The following is a 19,395-nucleotide window of genomic DNA, read 5'->3' on the forward strand; positions in this document are numbered from 1 at the left end:
TTGTTTTCTTAGTGAAATGGAAAGCAAAATCATCAGTAGGAGGGTATGGGGGAGGAAGTGTTGGAGATCCAAGAGTAGAGAATGTGAAGGATTCTTAAAAAACAATACTTTGCAAACTTTAATGTTTATAGTAATGCATGTTCTGATGTAGATTTAGAGCAAGTCCTGAAAATATGCATCTATAATAAACTCCCGAATGGTGCTTAAACCACAGTTGGAGAAGCAAAGATCTGGGAAATTAGAAGAGTGTATAGACTGGGAAGATGTAGTATAATTGCCAGGCAACTCTATTATTCTATTTGAAATAAGTAATACTTAATTTAAAACTAAACCAGTTGATGTAGTTACATGTTTTCTCCTGCTGTTGGTCATCCACGATAGTGATGTGCAGGCCTGGTGAACTTGGTTATATAGGTTGAGAATTTTTCCAGATGACTATTGCCAAGTAAGAAAGAGCTAAGGGAGTGAATATGTTGATATATAGAATCTGAACTGGTTAAGTAGGAATGTGAGGCAGGATGAGGAATGGAGGAAATTGTTGTTGGAGTATGTTGTAATTACAGCAGCAGTAATTTTCTGTAGGAGTGTAATTGGCATTTGAAATATGCAGAACTATATGACAGGATACGTGCCAAATAGGACCCCTACCCTCCAAATGCCATCTTTACTTTAAATTCAGAGTGACAAAACCAAGAATTAGCCCTGACACATTACTAGATGTCCTTGGAGGGATGTAAAGTGGTAGACACTGCCCCATTTTTTCTCATAGATATGACTATGACCACTTAATTAGTTAAGATAGAAAGGAGATTAGAGTCATCAGGATAAAGCACATCAATACAACAGTATTAGAGGGCTAGTGGGATTGGTAACGAACCAAGCAAGGGTACTGGATAATAGACTTTAATGGCCTGAGATTAGAGACACATTATTTTAGAAGAATTGATAATTATCTGAAAGTGACAATAAAGATCAAGGTGGACATCTACTCTTCTTCTAGACCCAGTGTTATGAAGGATTAGGCGAAGAACAATGTCACCATATAGAAGAAGTACAGGGTAGTCAGGTCTCCAGAACAAACCCAAAGTTCAGTTAGAGAAAGGTGTAGAGAGAAGGTTGTAGAAATAACAACTCTTGGTCTCACCTTCCTGTTTTACCTCCCACAGCCCTTTGTATAGTTTAATTTTTCTTGGCGTATGGGATACATATCCTGTACTTCTTACCCTTTGCCTTTGTGTTCTTCCTTGAATCTAAAATTTCTCTGTTTTCACTTCTTCTGAAACACTTGTCACCATCTTTTACAACCCATCTACAGGGCTTCTCTTCCAAAAAAGATCCCCTTTCATTCTGGCTAACAGCATGTATTTCTCATTTGTAAAGTCCATTACAACTTCCTCTCTAACTTTTTATGATTTTTGGCAATTTCTTATTTATTGCTTTCCTATATTTACTTAAATGTTAATTTATTAAAAGCAGTCATTTAAACTATGATGTACTTTTGGGGTAGCATGAGCATCTGTTTTATCTTTTACCCCATATCATCTAATAGAACCTTAATGTCACTAGTATGATAGTTTTAATTTTGAAAGTTTAGACTCATTTTAGGAGCTTTCAGAGAAGCAAAATCATCTTTGATATCAGACAGTTGGGAGCTTTGAGACTTAGAAGATGGAGCTGGCTTCTCCAGCCTCATCGTTGTCCTCTAAATTGTGATAGTAATTTTCTTTCTCACATCATTGTTGTAAAGACTAAATTGGATGTGTGTATATGCATATTCAGTTTTGTCTGGTGAGTAGTGTCCCTATCTCAGGATGTTGCAATTATAGGCATTTCATTCTTAAATGATTTCCCTTCATTGTTAACGGTTACTACTTGCTGAACCTGTTTCCTTCAATATGATTTCATTTTCACACTTTCAAATTTGCTGATTTTGTTAACCATGGGCTAGGAAAACAGTGCACCAGTTTATTAGAATTTATTATGAATAAAACAGGTCAACAGGAACACTGTGCCATTTAGATATACTTTGGCTTTTTTTTTTAAGCTATGTTCTTCAAAGATTTGGCAGGTGAACTGATGTGTTATTTGTTATTTTACTGCATTAGGACTAGATAATGAGAGGGGGTCAGACAGAAGTGACCAGGATAGGACTAAAATGGGACAGTTAGTGTGGAGACTCACTGAAAGCTCAGACTCTGGTGTCCTGCACACTTTTTGTCAAAATCAGTTCAGTCATCTTGAATTTTTCCATGCATACTATGTGATGTTTTGGTACATGTATGTTATCTAAATTTAGAATATTAACAGTATCTCTTGTTTTATATGGATTAAATTAAATATTGCTTAGAAAGGACTAAGGCCAGTTTCTAGCCCATATTGTATACTCAGTAATATGTACACTGGTTAATATTGATGGCATTATTTTCATTGAATCTGAGGAAGGAGGAGGCAAAGTGAAAAAAAGAGTGAATAGCAAATAGTTCTGTAGGTTTATTCATTCATTGAGCATAGATTTCAGAATTTACCATTTGTCACCCACTGTTTTAAGTGCTGTGGATCCAGCAGTGAGTGAAGCAAATTCCTTGCCCTCTCAAGAGTTCCCATTTTAAATAAAAAAGACAATAAATAGGTATATACAAATACATGAGGAGGAAGTGGTACCCAATAAACATACACAAATGTGCATGTACATACATATGCACATGTATTTATGAGGAAGTGACAAAACTATGAGAATAATAAAAGAGTATAGATTAAAAACTGGTCAGATAAAGGGTTTTTGGAGAAGTAGCATTCAATAGAAATGAGACTAAAATGAGGTGACAAACCATAGAAATATACTTTGATGAGGTAATTTTAGGATAACCAGCTTTGCAAATAGTGAAGAACAAGAATTTATAAACATTTTGCAGTAACCAAGACATTATTGAATTGCAGTTTTTAATAGCTGTCTTGAGTCATAATTGACATACAATAAGCTGTCAGTGTTGAAAGTTTATAACCTGATAAATTTTGGCATATATAAGAGCATCATCAAATCAAAATAATGAAAATATCCATTAGCTCCCCAAATTGCATGTGTCCTTTTTTAGTGCCTCCTCCTTAATGCACTAGACTCCAAGCCAAATTGAACTACTACATATCACTATAGAGCACGTTACTTTTTAAAAATTTTATATGAATGAAATCATGGTCAGTAGACTTCTTTTTCCCCCCTGACTTTTTCACTCTGCATAATTACTTTGGTACTCATTCATGTATGAGTCAGAAAACCATATCTTTATATGGCCAGATAATATTCTTTTCTGTAGATGTGCCACAGTTTATCAGTTTACCTGATATTCAGATCATTTTCAATTTGGCGTTGTTACAAATAAAGCTATTGCGAACATTCATACACCAATCTGTATGGATATTGGTTTTCATTTCTCTTGGATCAATAACTAGAAGATAAGTATGTTATATAATTTATGTATATTTAACTTTTTAAAGACTTACCAAATTGTTTTCCATGGAATGTATTTTATTTACATTTCTAGCAGCAGTATAGGAACATTCCATGTGTTTCTGGTTCTTCACTTGCTGAGAATATTTATTGTAAAAGGATATTAGATTTTGTCAAATTTTTTCTCCATCTATTAAGTTTTTTTAAATGCCTTTTTTCCATCTATTGATAATTTTTTTAGTCTGTTAAGATAGTGCATTAACAATAATTCTGGCCGGCGCCGCGGCTCACTAGGCTAATCCTCCGCCTTGCGGTGCCGGCACACCGGGTTCTAGTCCTGGTCGGGGCGCCAGATTCTGTCCCGGTTGCCCCTCTTCCAGGCCAGCTCTCTACTGTGGCCAGGGAGTGTAGTGGAGGATTTGGGCCCTGCACCCCATGGGAGACCAGGAGGAAGTGCCTGGCTCCTGGCTTCGGATCAGCATGGTGCGCCGGCCGCAGCGCGCCGGCCGTGGCGGCCATTGGAGGGTGAACCAATGGCAAAGGAAGACCTTTCTCTCTGTCTCTCTCTCTCACTGTCCTCTGCCTGTCAAAAAATAAAATAAAATAAAATAAAATAAAATAAAATAAAATAAAATAAAATAAAAAAACAATGATTCTATAAAGTTAAAATAACCACTTGATCATGACATATTGCTCTTTTTATATATTGTTGTATTTGATTTGCTAAAAACTTTTAGGTTTACTTCTCTATTAATGAGGGATTGACTTTATTTTTTTGTAATGTCTTTCTCTGGTTTTAGCATCAACTGATGGTAACCTTGTACTACTGCTTGAGAAGTATTCCCTCCTCTTCAATTTCTAAAAGGATTTATTTAGATCTAGTGTAATTTGTGCCATCAGGTTTGATGGACATCACTAGAGTTTACTTATATCTGTTTTACCATTAATCCCATCCGTTATTTTTCTAATCCTAGATTTTGTTTTCATTAGAAGATCTGGTTCTATGTCGTTGACAGGGTGTGTGTGTGTATGTATAAAAAGGCTCTTCAAAATGTTTATGGAAAATGCATTTTGTGAAAAAATTGTGCATGGATTTCAAAATTTTTACACCTAAATAAGCTGACCTTTATATCCTGTTTTCCTACAAAATTTTTGAAGTGCCCTCATGTACCAATGAATTTGATGTAGGTTATAAGAGGAAGTGAGACCTGAAAGATGACTCTTAGATTTATGTCCTGAAAAATTGTAACAGTACTATTTATGTTCTATCTTGCTTGGTGGTAGAGTATCAAAAGAGGGAAATCAAGAATCCTCTTTAGTTCCTGCTAGAAATATAGATGAAGATAGATAACTTGAAAGATAAAAGGTCAGGGTTAGATAGAAAAATTTGGAGTAATAAGATGATATTTGACACTTACAACAGCATAGAATTACATACAGTAGGATTTGTAACATTTTAAATTATATTGAAAATAATCGTGTGAAGGCTTTTGTTGCTTAGTCAGAATAAGTATATAAACTACATAGTGTTCTTTGACCAGGCGGAGTGCATATAGATGACCAATTGATTTTGATTATTTTGTTTTGATGATTATATGAGTTTTTAAAAATACCAGTCACAAAAGTTATAATTTCTCAAATGAAATTACACTTTCCACAGGCACTTTTAAAAGTCACATGTAGAGTTTTCTCAACAAACACCAAAATTCCCCAAGGATTTTTTTCTTGTTTTATTATTTTTCCTTGTTTTTTTTTTTTCTTCAATTTTTTCTTGAGATCAGTTGTTTCATTTTTATCTAAGTTTTAAAATCCTTGAAATTGTTCATATCCATAAACGATTGTGGACATCAACTTCAATTCTAATGCCATCAAGATGGGAATAATTTTTAAAGCATTCTTAGGAGTTCCCATGCATTTATAAATTTTTGCTTTTAGATAGACACAGTTATGTGAATAGAAAATATTGGAAAGCAACACAAATGACTGGACCATCAGTGTAAGAATGCTTAACTTTAGATTTTGGCAGCAGACACATTATTGGGCATAAACAGTTGCCTGATACTTGGCGGCCACATTTAGTGCATCTGTAGACAGGATGAGTAAGATCACTTGTGACCCAGTCATGTGTCTGATAACTAAAGTTGTTTCAAAGAAATAACTGTCAGGGATAGGATTGTGGTCATAGGTTACCGCTGGCTCCAGTGCCCTCATCCCATATGCATGCTGCTTCCTGTCCTGTCTGCTCCACTTCCAATCCAGTCCCTGATAATGCACCTAAGAAGGCAGTGGAAGGCGATTACAAGTGCTTGTGCCCCTGACACCTGCATGGGAGACCTGGATGGAGTTCCAGGATCCTGACTTTGGCCTGGCCCAGTCATGGCCACTGTGGCTCTTTGAGGGTTCAGCCAGTGGATCAAAGATCTCTTTCTCTCTCTGTGTCTTTCCAATAAATAAACTTTGAAAGAGAGAGAAAAGAAAAAGAAAAAAGGAAGGAAGGAAAGGAAGTCCTCAAACAAATGGTGAGTATGTTTCAAGATACATACAGCAGTTAGAATATGATATGGAAAAATCTGTGATTTCTTTTCATGATAAAGTCAGGGGACTACAGAGATTTGGTGCCAGTGTTTCTAATTAAATGAAATTCTAACTTTTTGGTAGAGGTTAGTGAAAATTAAAATGCAATTGTTCTCCTTGCCAGCTTTAGGGATCTGCATTCTCTCTCTGAATCACTTGGAAATGAGGAAGAAGAAACTATGTAAACAACTCTTTCAAAGAGATTTGCTAAGTAGAAGCTCAGAGATTTTAGCAATAGGATAAGCAGGATAACAGCTTGAACAAAGTCCTTAAGTAGGGAAAAGCAAAGGGATTCATTGCATAAGTACATTGATTATCCTTCAAGCAGTTAAGAAGTATAGGAGGGAAAGCAGACTGTATGTGTTATGCACACAGGTCTGTCTTAGTATTAAACATTCATACAGGTTAAGTTAACAGCTTTAACAGTGGAATGATAAGCAAGTTCCCTTCTGATTTCATTTCCCTGTTGAAAATAAGAAAATAATAGATTTTTTAGAAGAGAAAAGGAATGGAATTTTAGAAAAGTGAGTTGATTGAGGTAACCTAGTGTTGACATACTAGGGTACATTTGAGATTGTGAAGTTCTCATTCACCTTGAACTATAGACAGATTCCTTTATTCATGCTGCTTGTTTTTTAGTGTGCCAGAAAAGCAAGCTTATTCTTTAAAATTCTCTGAAACTCTTTATTCATTTGAATATCATGGATTTTGGCATTTTGCCTTTTCTTTCCCTTTTTCAAATTCAAGTTTATCTTAAAAGTATTAGTATTTCCCCTTCTGGAATTTAAAAACTTTTTAACTTACAGAAATATTTAGAAATTAGGCCATTCCTAAAAGATATCAAACTTCTGTCTTTGTTCTTTGAGCAAGTAGGGCTGCTTTACTCTAATGTCTGAAGTCTTCATTGATGACAGTATCACCTCTCTGTAATTCTAAGAACTTGATTCCAATGAGTGAAGTTTGTGTTATCTTTTATCTAAGTAGATAATCTCTTTCTTTCCTAAGTTTTTTATAAGCTGACTTCAGTAGTATTTTAAATACTCAGTTAACATAATTCTGTGATTTTATTTATCTAAACTTCATGTTTGTTTCTTCTTATATTTAGTAATGCAATGATTTTCACCTCTGACTTTATATCAAAATTGCTTAGAAACTTCTTAAAAACATGTTTTTGCAGATTCCATTCTTGAAGATTGTTTGATAAATAGAATTGGATGGGGCTAAGGTTCCTGAATATTTTTAAACTATGTATTCTGATTTTTAGCAGGAGCAGAAATGGCTTAGCTTAAACATTTTGTTTTGTTTTGTTTTGCTTGAGCCCCTCCTGACTCAATGGGACACAGCAGTGGATCTAAAAAAATAATAATTAGCTCTCTTGCCCTCAATCTTGTCCTTCCCCAGTTCTCTGACCAAACCTGTGCTGCATTTCCCAGATTTTGTGCAGTGCACACAATTGCCAGTCTGAAACATAATGTAGCAAGATCTTAGGACTGTTACTCTCCTCCTAGGGTAATGCCCAAGACATATATACTTGGCCCCTATGTGTCCTGGGAATTGCAGGCAGAGAACTATTCCACAATTGCAAAATCATCGATGTCACAGGCAAGTAGTAATCATAATTTGAAACTTGTCATGTCTGTTAGATATTCATGTTGAGTAAAATTGTCTGATTTAAGATCTTCTCCTTTCATTCTATCTGTATTCCAAACCTTTGAAATACTTATTAGTGTACAGTGAGTCCTCATATCTTTTTTATTTAAATATATTCTTTTCCATCACTAAATGAATTTGCTGGGGATTTTATTTTCCAGTACAGAAAATAACATTACTGTAGCCTTTTAAAATTTTAAATAAGTTAAACAGGAATTAATCAATATTTAAGAGAGATGGGCCACTGCTCGTACATAATATTATTGTTCTGAGAGTCTGTTATACTCTCATTATGCTCACTTTCACAAGAATTTTTTAAAACAACAAAGTTTTTCACAGTCTCTGTTCCCCTATGATGATGTGTGCTTGTTAGTTTTACTTAAAGTAATTCTGGGAATCATGACGCTCTTTTTCACTTACAGAGGTGAACCATCCATTTTTGAGTGGATTCCAATCTGTGAGATTAAAGAAATGCAAGCAAGCCTTAGTATAGGATAGTAAAATATACTGAAGAAAGGTGATATAAATTTCTTCATTATCTCTTTCTTCCCTTATGTCTTAACCATTCAAAGATCCATTCAGGTAGTTTTTTGTGTGTATTTTCTGTCCGTACAGTGCTTTAAGTAATTTTATAGTATACCATTGGTCATAAATTACACAAGTTATGTTAGAAGAACTTAAGGAAGCAGATCCTGTTTCCTGCTTTTGCATTTTCGCCTACTGTGTTCCTAAGAACATGTCTTTTCAGTAGTTGGCATTGAATATTATCTAGGATATTTGCCATCAGATGATTTTTTTAAATTTCAGATGATATTGGTGCCCACATGAATGTAGGAAGAACTTATAAAAATTTAAATAGAACCAAAGAAGCTGAAGAATCTTACATGATGGCTAAATCACTGATGCCTCAAGTGAGTTGTGATAATTTATCTATTGTGTCATGTCTATTAGAATGCATTATTTCAATCCAAAAAAAATACGATGAAATTATTTGATACATCTCTTGCTCTGTTTTTTCCATCGGTTGTTGTACAATGAATGATACAGGCACAAGATTCATTGGAAGATCTTATGCCCTTGACCAGTTAGCTATGTTATCAGTAAAGACAGTTTAATCTGGTTGCATTTTTTCAGTTTTAATAATAGTGAATAATAGTAATATTGCTAATGATTGGTAGATTAACACATAGTCCAGAAACATAGTTTGACCATATGATATCCTGAAGAATTGATTCAGTCCTAGAATATTGCAATTAAGTTGTATTCATTACAAGTTTATATGATATATAATTTTATCATATATAATTTATGATGTATATGGCAAATCTGGATCCTTATATATCATGTATAATAACATTCCCTTGACTGAGTCATTTAGTTAATTAGAGCATTTTATTTCACAGCTTAACCAGACAAGTGAGTTTTTAGTATTAATCTGAAATAAAATTAACAACTTTTTTGTCAAAGGAATGATCTTGCTTGATAATGTGAGTTGACAAAGTATACAAAATACACTAGACTGAGCGACAGGAGATCTGAGCTTTATTCTTGTTATGACATATAGTTAATAGATACTTTGACCTTTGAAAGTTTCATTTATCAGCCTTCATAAAATTATGAGTATTAATAAAAAGCTAACAGCAATCCATTGAGCTGGAATGAATGAACAACTATGTCCTTCAATGTCGTTATATTTTTGGTACTTTTTGTGAATACTACAGATGCTTTCTTATTCATTTTTATGATTTAATATAGTAATAAAACTGTTATTGTGATCTTCTTATATTTTCTGTCATTTTTAAATAAGACTAGGCATACTGACTTTTGACTTTTTTAATACCAAAATACCATGCATGTTATGAAAATACCTTTTCATCTAAACAGATTATTCCTGGTAAAAAATATGCAGCCAGAATTGCCCCTAACCACCTAAATGTGTATATCAATCTGGCCAACCTGATCCGAGCAAATGAGTCCCGACTGGAAGAAGCAGATCAGCTATACCGACAGGCAATAAGCATGAGACCTGACTTCAAGCAGGCATATGTTAGCAGGTATCAGTTACTTTTTATTTAATTTTAAAGCTGTCATTATGGAAGATTAAAGTTGGATCTGCATGTACATTTTGACCATTTTGACTGAATTGGCCTGTTTTTGTTTTAGTAGTCTTCCTTGGCAGCCAAGTTCCTAGAGGGACATAGTTTATTTTAAACTAATAGTCAGTAACTTGAAATTCACAAGAGACTCTAAATTAAAATAGCCAGCTTTGGTTTAAAGTGTAAGAAAGGATAGAGGAAGCTTCCCTTTCTCTGTTTCATTTTCTTCTCATCACCAGAAGCATTTTTTTTCTCTATTTACAGTACCTGATACTTATGTTTTATAATAGTTATTTGTATTATTTAACTCTCAGGACTTTTTAAAATAGATTTTCAGAACTGACTGGTTTTTCATGCTGTTGCTTCAAAGAAAACTTCTTTGTTGTTAGAAAAAGTTTTTTGGCCTCTAAGTGTTACCATTTGTATTATACCTGAGAAATAACAAAATTGTGTTTTGTAGCCTGATCCAGAAATCTAATCATAATTTATGCCATTGTTTTTTGTAGAAAATTGCATTCAAAATTTAAGCTTGTCAAATGAAATCTGTTTTTAAGTTTGGTTTTACCTTTGTTCAGGCTTACTTGTAATCCACTAAGTTTAGCAGGGTTGCATCTATAAATAAAATGTGTGAGGTTTAATACATGAAGATTTGTTAAATAATTTGTGCATTTAAAAATCACATTATGGACATTCATTCTGTAAGTTTTATATTCCTTTGCTTTCACTCCTGTGCTGAGTCCTATAGGAAAAGTAGTAATATAATAAAAACAACTTTGCTTGTATAACTACTTAAATGTGATGTCTACATATGTAACTTTTTTAAACAAAATGACTAAGTTCTATAAGAGAGAACAGAACCGTATTAAAAAGATTTTTCACACTGATTTTCATTCAATCTTCAGTTCTGATGTGTTTCACAAAGCTGTCTGTAGGTGACACTAGTGCTCTCCCACCTGACTGTATCAGCTTTTGAAATTTGAAGGATCATCTTATAAGAATCTATTAAAAAGGACTAACACATGAAGGGATTTCAAGTTTCAAATACTCTGCTTTTTTGCACAGTGAGAATTTTATCATAGAATGTAAGGTGAATTTCCCTCTTCTTATTGTATATATTTTTCTTCTTCAAATGCTGCTTACTTTATCACCTGACAAATTCATTGATCTCCCACTGTGGTTAGTTGTCATTTTACTCATGCGGTCAAATTTTAAGATGTATATTTGAACTGCAAATATACTTTCTACCTCCCCACATCTTACCTTCTACAATCAAGCATGCTTTTTTTTATCTTTTTTTTTAAAGATGTATTTATTTCTTTGAAAGTCAGAGTTGCACAGAAAGAGAAGGAGAGGCACAGAAAGAGAGGTCTTCCATCCACTGGTTCACTCCCTAGATGGCCACAACGGAACTGCGCCAATCCGGATCCAGGAGCCAGGAGCTTCTTCCGGGTCTACCACACGGGCGCAGGGACCCAAGGACTTGGGCCATCTTCCACTGCTTTCCCAGGCCATAGCAGAGGGCTGGATTGGAAGTGGAGCAGCCAAGTCTCGAACTGGATTCCATCACTGCAGGCAGTGGCTTTACCCACTACATCATAGCGCCAGCCCCAGCTTTTTTCTCTTTTAATAGCAGTGAAAAAATATATCAAATCGAATTTGCTGAACTAAGGATTTCGGAGTTGAGGACAGTTTTGAAAAGTTATTTCTGAGGCCAGCGCCACGGCTCACTAGGCTCACTGCACCGCGGCTCACTCCACCTGCGGCACCAGCACACCGGGTTCTAGTCCCAGTCGGGGCACCGGATTCTGTCCTGGTTGCTCCTCTTCCAGTCCGGCTCTCTGCTGTGGCCTCGGGAGTGCAGTGGAGGATGACCCAAGTGCTTGGGTCCTGCACCCGCATGGGAGACCAGTAGAAGCTCCTGGATCCTGGCTTCGGATTGGCGCAGCGTGCCAGCCATAGTGGCCATTTGGGGAGTGAACCAACGGAGGGAAGACCTTTCTCTCTGTCTCTCTCTCACTGTCTAACTCTGCCTATCAAAAAAAAAAAAAAAAAAAAAAGTTATTTCTGAAAAAAAAAATTTTAGGAGTCTATGTTAAAAGGGTAAAACAAGTCATGTAGAAAGTCTTAAAATTTGTCAAAAATTATGTTTACAACTGATATGGTAATAAGTAAAGGTTGTGTTTGATTTTTCCACAGAGGAGAATTGCTTTTAAAAATGAATAAACCACTGAAAGCAAAGGAAGCATACCTTAAAGCACTAGAGCTGGACAGAAATAATGCAGATCTTTGGTACAACTTGGCGATCGTATACATTGAACTTAAAGAACCAAATGAAGCTTTAAAAAACTTTAATCATGCTTTAGAACTAAATCCAAAACATAAGCTAGCATTATTCAATTCTGCTATATTAATGCAAGAATCAGGTATGTTTTCTCAAAATATTTCCATATTTAAACAAATTATAGTTTTGAATATGGTAAAATTTCAGCTTCAACTCTTACCCATTTTATGAATGGATAGTTTATAACACAACTGTGCATAAATGACTTATTGGAAAGATATTTTAAATACATAACTTTTTTCAGGTGACATGAACTAACACTGGCAATACTACTTATTCATTCTTCTGGTGTATATTAAGACTACTTTTTCAGACAATTAGCAATACCTACTTAATAAATCTCTATAATTATATGGATATAAACATAAAATAACATAAATATACTGTCTAAAAATATGAACTTGTGAATTTTTTTTACATAATTAGCTCTAAGGAGCCAAGAAAATTTGTATTCCAAAAAATAGTATTCTGCAAATTTTTTTCCTTTGATTTATAATGTCAGGTATTTCCAGCACCATTTTATATCCAGTTTACTAATTTTTCTGAGATTATTATGATTTTTCTATAGTTCCTATAACTTAGCTAAATTACTAATCAGAGTAAGTTTGGATCTCTTATGCATAGCTTATTTTTTTTTTAAAGATTTTATTTTATTTATTTGAAAGAGTTACAGAAAGAGGTAGAGACAGAGAGAGAGAGAGAGGTCTTCGATCCGCTGGTTCACTCCCCAGATGGCCGCAACAGCCAGAGCTGTGCCATTTCAAAGCCAGGAGACAGGATCCAGGAGCCTCCTCTGTGTCTCCTACATGGGTGCAGGGGCCCAAGGACTTGGGCCATCCTCCACTGCCTTCCCGGGCCACAGCAGAGAGCTGGATAGGAAGAAGAGCAGCTGGGACTCGAACCTGTGCCAATATGGGATTCTGGTGCTCCAGGCCAGGGCTTTAACCCTCTGTGCCAAAGCGCCATCCCCTTATGCATAGTTTATATAGGAATTTTAGTTCTCCCTCCTAAGGCAGTGTGTGTGATTTATAATCTTTTAAATATCTGTTGGATAAATAGTTTTTATTTAGCATTTTTAATTATTCCTTAGTTGTATTTCTTAAAACTTAAAAATGAACAAATCATAAAATCATAATATTTTTGAGCTGAAGAGAGCCTTTTAATTTATTTTTTAGTTTGTTTGGTAGATTAGAGAATGAGAACCAAATAAACGATCTAATGATGACCCAACTTGAGGTTGAGTAGCTAGTCTAAGAACTTTATTTTTTATGCTGTCAAAAAGATAAGAAAAATCTTTAGATCCTGTGTTCAAAACAGTATAACTTATAGAAAATTTATTTGTATTTTATATAGTTATAAAACCTTAATCATGAAAGATGCTCATTATCTAACCAAAAATTCCATCCTAAAATTCATAGTTGGAGAACATGAGAGTTTTGTTTCCTAAATCCTAATATCTCTTATCATGATATATTCTTGCCTTTGAAACAACCTAAATCTTTGAGCTAACATATAAAAATATCTGACTTAGAGGTAAACATTTAGCTTAGCAGTTAAGATGCCTGTGTCTCATATTGGAGTACTTGTTTTCAATATCCCATTCCTGACTCCAATTTCCTTCTAATACAGACCCTGAAAGGTGCCCTGTGTAGGAGGTGCCAATAAGTAATTGAGTTCCTACCACCTGGGGGAGACTTGAATTGAGTTACCAGCTCCTAGTCTTGGCCCTGCTGTTTTGTTTTGTTTTGTTTTGTTTTAAAGATGTATTTATTTATTTGAAAGGCAGAGTTACAGAAAGGCAGAGGGGAGGGGAAGAGAGAGAGAGTGGTTTTTCCCCCAAATAGCTATGACAGCCAAGAGGGCCATCTTCTGCTGCTTTCCCAGGCTCATTAGAAGGGAGCTGGATTGGAAGTGGAGCAGCTGAGACTTGAACCAGTGCCCATATGGGATGCTGGTGCTGCAGACAATGGCTTTATCCGCTATGTCATGGCACTGACCCCTTGGCCCAGCTGTTGTAAGCATTTAGAATGAACCAATAATGGCAGGGCAAGCTTACTCACTCTCACTCGCTCTCTCACTCTCTGTCCACCCCCTCCCTCCCTCTCTTACTGCCTCTCAAAAAAAAAAATTCTGATTTAATAATTTTGAACATTTTCTTTACCTAGGAATAGTTACTACTTGTTGAGCATTTCTCCATATATATCATGTAATTTTAGAAATTTCAGTAATTAACCCAGAGAAGTTACATTACTTGTTCAGTGTATAAAATTAACAGAATCAAGATTAAGTACACGTCTTTGTTAGTAAATCCCAAGCCTCTTCTCAAAAAAAAAAAAATAATAATTTATTTGTTTATTTTATTTGAGAGACAGAGAACTCCCCTCCCTCTGATGTCATTCCCCAAATGTCCACAATGGCCAAGCCTGGGGCAGGCTAGTGTCCGGAGCCAGGAATCAGGAACTCAGCCCAGGTCTTTAGCCTCTCCTTAGTTTTTATCTATTCTCTGATACTTCCAATTGGATTCTAAACTGTAATGAGATATTTCTTCCCTTTTAGTTTCTGAACTACTCTTACTACTTTAAAGGAAAAGAAATGAGCTATCATTTCAGTGTCGCAGTCACATCATCTTTTTCATGAAGACTGAGATTTTTGCTCCTTAGGTGCAGAAATTAATTGCTGTAATGCCTTCTTTTTGTAATCGAACTGAATCATTGAAAATGGTTTTATTCCTCAGACCTAATTCATTGGCTGACAATATAATTTTATTTTTCTTAAAAACAAAATTTTCTTAGGTGAGGTTAAACTCAGACCTGAAGCTAGGAAACGACTGCTAAGCTATATAAATGAAGAACCACAAGATGCCAATGGCTATTTCAATTTGGGAATGCTTGCCATGGATGACAAAAAGGACAGTGAAGCAGAGATTTGGATGAAGAAAGCCATAAAATTACAAGCCGACTTCAGAAGTGCTTTGTTTAATCTGGCTCTCCTGTATTCTCAGACTGCAAAGGAATTACAGGCTTTACCAATTTTAGAAGAGTTACTGAGATACTACCCTGATCATATCAAGGGTCTTATTTTAAAAGGAGACATTCTGATGAATCAAAAGAAGGATATACTTGGAGCAAAAAAATGTTTTGAAAAGATTTTAGAGATGGATCCAGGTAATGTGCAAGGAAAGCACAATCTTTGTGTTGTTTATTTTGAAGAGAAGGACTTACTAAAAGCTGAAAAATGCCTGGTTGAAACATTGGCATTAGCACCACATGAAGAATATATTCAGCGCCATTTGAGTATAGTCAGGGATAAAATTTCCTCATCTAGTTTTATCGAACAACCAGTATCCCCAGCTGGTAAGATGTCAGGTGTAGAAGAAGGAAACAAAATTCCACCTGAAAATGTGAAAGAAATCAGTAGTGAATCCAGACCAACACAGATAAAAAAATCAAATGATAACAAAAGTCAATCTAAATCAGATAAACAATTAGGAAAAAATGCAGACAAAGAGACTCCCCAGAAAACAACAAAAGATATCAAAGAAATTGAGAAGAAAAGAGTTGCTGCTTTAAAAAGACTAGAAGAAATTGAACGTATTTTAAATGGAGAATAGTATTCTTTATCATGTGAGAGTGGTATCAAAGAACTTTAAATCTTGGAATTCCTTGTACTGGCAGCTTTCAAAAATATCGAGGATATAGAACAGTTTATCATTAGCCGCCTCATTGTAGATTCAAGGTAAAATTTTCATTAAAGGCCTGTCCTACCCCAGGATATACATATTAAGTAAGATATGGCAAAAATTTACAGTTTTGGTGAATATAGCAGAAATGCTAAGTTACAGGTGACAAATTTTCAACTTCTATTATAGAAGGAAATTTTTCCTGATAGAATAATCTGTACTACCCTCAAAAATAATTTGAGGCTTGAATGATAATCTTTGAGGGCAAATCTAACATGTGCTATTTTATTCTGTGAATTCCATGTTATTACTCTACTTCATTTTTCCTTTACCTCTTGAAATTTCTGGCTTTGGATTCAAAACACTTATTGAACACATTCTTTTTCTAAAATAGTTCTTATGTTAACCAAGGGACTTAGCACTACAGAAAAATTCTAGCTTTCTTTTTGTTGTTTACTTTGGTTGACTTTTAGAAGGAATGCTGGGTGAAACACATGTTAAAATTCATGTGACATGTTAGCTTAAGAATGTATTTTCATAGTTTCATGCTTATTCTTTACTCTAAAATGCAGTTTTTAGGTAACATTTTACACACACATGCATACATATATACACATTTCTAATGGTGCTCATGTATGATTATTTTTAACACATTGAGAGTATCACATGAACCACATAATCATGACTATATTTTGACTTTTACTCCCCAAACTATTCATGTTAGGGTCATAGTTATATTGAGAAGTCCCAATAACTGTCTTAAGAACTTTTGAGTTATAACATAGTAAATTTCTTTTTCATGTTAGTGTTAGTTCTGTGATCATATGTGAATTTTAGTTTTATGTTTCCAGAGTCACACCTTAATCCCTCTTTCATATCTTAAGCCACTAAATTCAGTTCTGTTTAACAAAAGGCAAAATAATGTGATAAAATTTATTTTTAAACACTAAATTCCTGAAATCTTGTTATGGTATATATTTTTATTAAATATTTATTTTGACTACTGAGCTTTCATAAATTTTAAGCTGTTTTAATTCCATCAATTGTGGAAAACAAATTGCTATTGCATTCCCCTATGTATGCATCATTTTTCACTGACTATCTAGTTATAAAAATAATTAGCCTAGTATAGGGTCAATAAACTTGTCAGTTGATTTTGGCAGATTTAAACTGGAATGATATAGTAAGTTGAAAAGTAGAATCAACTCAAAGTTATAATTTAAATTTTTTTTGGAGTTAGAATGCATTTTAAATGCATTTTATAGTACTTACTAAAGTTGGTTTTAATTTAAACTGTTAAAACTAGCTATCATTGTGGGATAATAGCTGATTTCTAATTATGTAGTAATTCAGAAACTATTTTTTGGTTCCTTTGAGATAGCTACTTTCTAATTATGTATGTTTCAAAAATCATATCCCAGTAATCCTTTTAAGAAATGTTTTATAAATAGGTCACAAATGTTTCACATGGTCTGTATTAAAGACCTACTGTTACTAGATTCCTTGAGGATCTGTCATAGATTTTTAGGCAATTAAAAGCAAGCACTGATAATAGTGGGAGATAATTCTTAGCCCAGGAGATTGTGTTAAGCATCAAAGCAATACTTAATTTCAGTTCTTAGATTATGGCTTTATGACTCTAGATATAAGGTGGAGAATACCTCATATAATATGACTTGAAAAAATGAAGCTATGTGTTTCTTATGTTCTTTCCATGTTTTGAGAAGTTGCTTCTGAGAGTGATTTCTCTGCTATACTATAAAGAGAGGATAGTTTAGAAAAGTACAAGGAAATCTTTAATGATAGCAGACAAAATAAAAGTTTGAGTAGTATTTTAATAAAGTTATATAACTATTCAATGATAAAAGGTATATATTAATGTGTATCCAGTGATTTTTCTAGAAAAAATTATCTTAGCACATGGAACAGTGCCTATCATATAGGAAATGCTCCTGTATCTTCAATGACTTAATTAAATCAAATTCACCCTGATATAATTAATAGTTTAATAGTGATAATGGATTCTTAATCCATTTCGTACTAGAATCCTGGTGGGGGTGCCTTTTAGTATGGACATTATCCTATAACAAATCTCAATTTCTGGGGCCATGCTTCAGTTTTCTAAAAGGTGTCTGAGTGGTTCTAATTTGAAGTCATGTTAGAGCACTGTGATAAATTAATTCTGGAAAATCCTTTTGTCTGTCTTGTGCTATTTTTTAAATTTAAAGTAGAATCCAGTTAAGTTTTGATGTTTAAATTCCATTAAGAAATAATTTTCTTCTGGAAATCAGTATGTATTCCTTGAAATTTGAGATCTTACATTCCATGAAGCTTGCTTATATGTAAGATTATTATTTCTCTATAAATTCAAAATAGAAAATTTATTTAAATTGTTAAGTAAAAATAATGGATTATTTTTCTCTCTCTCTGGAGCTGCCTTTTTGAGGAAATGGTGTAGAAGGCTTATTTCATCCTAGATTACTAACCAACGGTTAAGTTGTGAGCATCTGTAAGCTTGGAAAAGAAAACCTATCACCGGTTTGTATGTTATTGATGAATGGGCACAGTTTTACAATACAATCTGTTCCCTAAGAGTTCAAGAAAAGCTTTGACAATCTCCAAGGGGCAATGGTATGTTACTCCTTCACTGCTTCTCAGAAGGTGCAATTTAAGTTTCTAGAGTTGTTCCTGTGTGGATTTATTATTATTATTAACATTCAGAATTGGGAATTTTGTCTGATAATTATTCCAGTGAGTAGTTTTCTGGGGTCGATGACTAGGAGAATAAGACAAATATGTATTTTGTTTGGCAATTTTCTGTTTACTTTTATGTAAATATTTTGTATGTGAATTGCACAATTCTAATAAACCTCATCCCTTTTATTACATCTGATTTGAACTCAACTTCATGTTTTAGAATGTTTCTTCAAATATGCTTTAATGAAATTAAGAAAATATATAGATTTGTATGTCAGTTTATACTTCAGAATTGCATATATTTATCATATTTATTTTTTTAAAACCTTCTAATTGCATAACTAAATGACTTAAAAATAAACTCCCCAAAAGCTATGGTAACTTTGTCCAAAAGTTTACATGTTGGAAACTATCAGCCATCCATGGTAAGGGTTCATAAGAAAATAGTTTCAAATTGTATACATTTTACATTTAATGTGTTTACCGTATTTCTAAATATTCAGTTTTAAATTGGTACTTTTTCAAGACTTAACCTGATTTGCCTTTTAGTGTTAAAATGAAAAAAAAAATACAATTCTGTATATGAAGAGATTTCTACTCCTACCAAGAGCAGCTGGCATGTAGTATAGTAGCATTTATCTGTGAAAGGTGTCCATTAAATTAATTCCTAAAGATATATTATGAGTGGCAAACTACATTAAGAAAATGAACAGTTAAACTTGAAATTTTATACAAATTCAATTTCTGCATCTACCTAGGTTCAAATTCTGTTGTCACCTATGATATAACTTAAGGAAATTGTTTAACCTATGTGTCTCCAGTTTCTTCATCTGCCAGTTGGGGAAAACACTTTCCTCTTAAAGTCCTTAGAGAATCAGTATGTTATTTATTACTTAATATGTTGAAATTGTTT

General features: G+C 34.0%; 1 protein-coding gene across 2 annotated transcripts in view; it reads left to right on the top strand.

Moving 5' to 3' along the window:
- TMTC3 (transmembrane O-mannosyltransferase targeting cadherins 3) overlaps positions 1-18,673 on the top strand; it is a 49,931-nt gene extending 31,258 nt beyond the window's left edge. For both annotated transcript variants that reach the window (XM_008256872.4, XM_002711378.5), the window contains exons 11-14: positions 8,477-8,580; positions 9,554-9,723; positions 11,962-12,188; positions 14,899-18,673. In XM_008256872.4, coding sequence (XP_008255094.1) covers positions 8,477-8,580; positions 9,554-9,723; positions 11,962-12,188; positions 14,899-15,716 — 1,319 coding nt within the window. In that variant the 3' untranslated portion in view covers positions 15,717-18,673. The remainder of the gene's footprint in view (positions 1-8,476; positions 8,581-9,553; positions 9,724-11,961; positions 12,189-14,898) is intronic.
- Positions 18,674-19,395: the final 722 nt, after the last annotated feature.

The sequence above is a fragment of the Oryctolagus cuniculus genome, chromosome 11 (genome assembly GCF_964237555.1).
Source record: "Oryctolagus cuniculus chromosome 11, mOryCun1.1, whole genome shotgun sequence".
NCBI lineage: Eukaryota > Metazoa > Chordata > Mammalia > Lagomorpha > Leporidae > Oryctolagus > Oryctolagus cuniculus.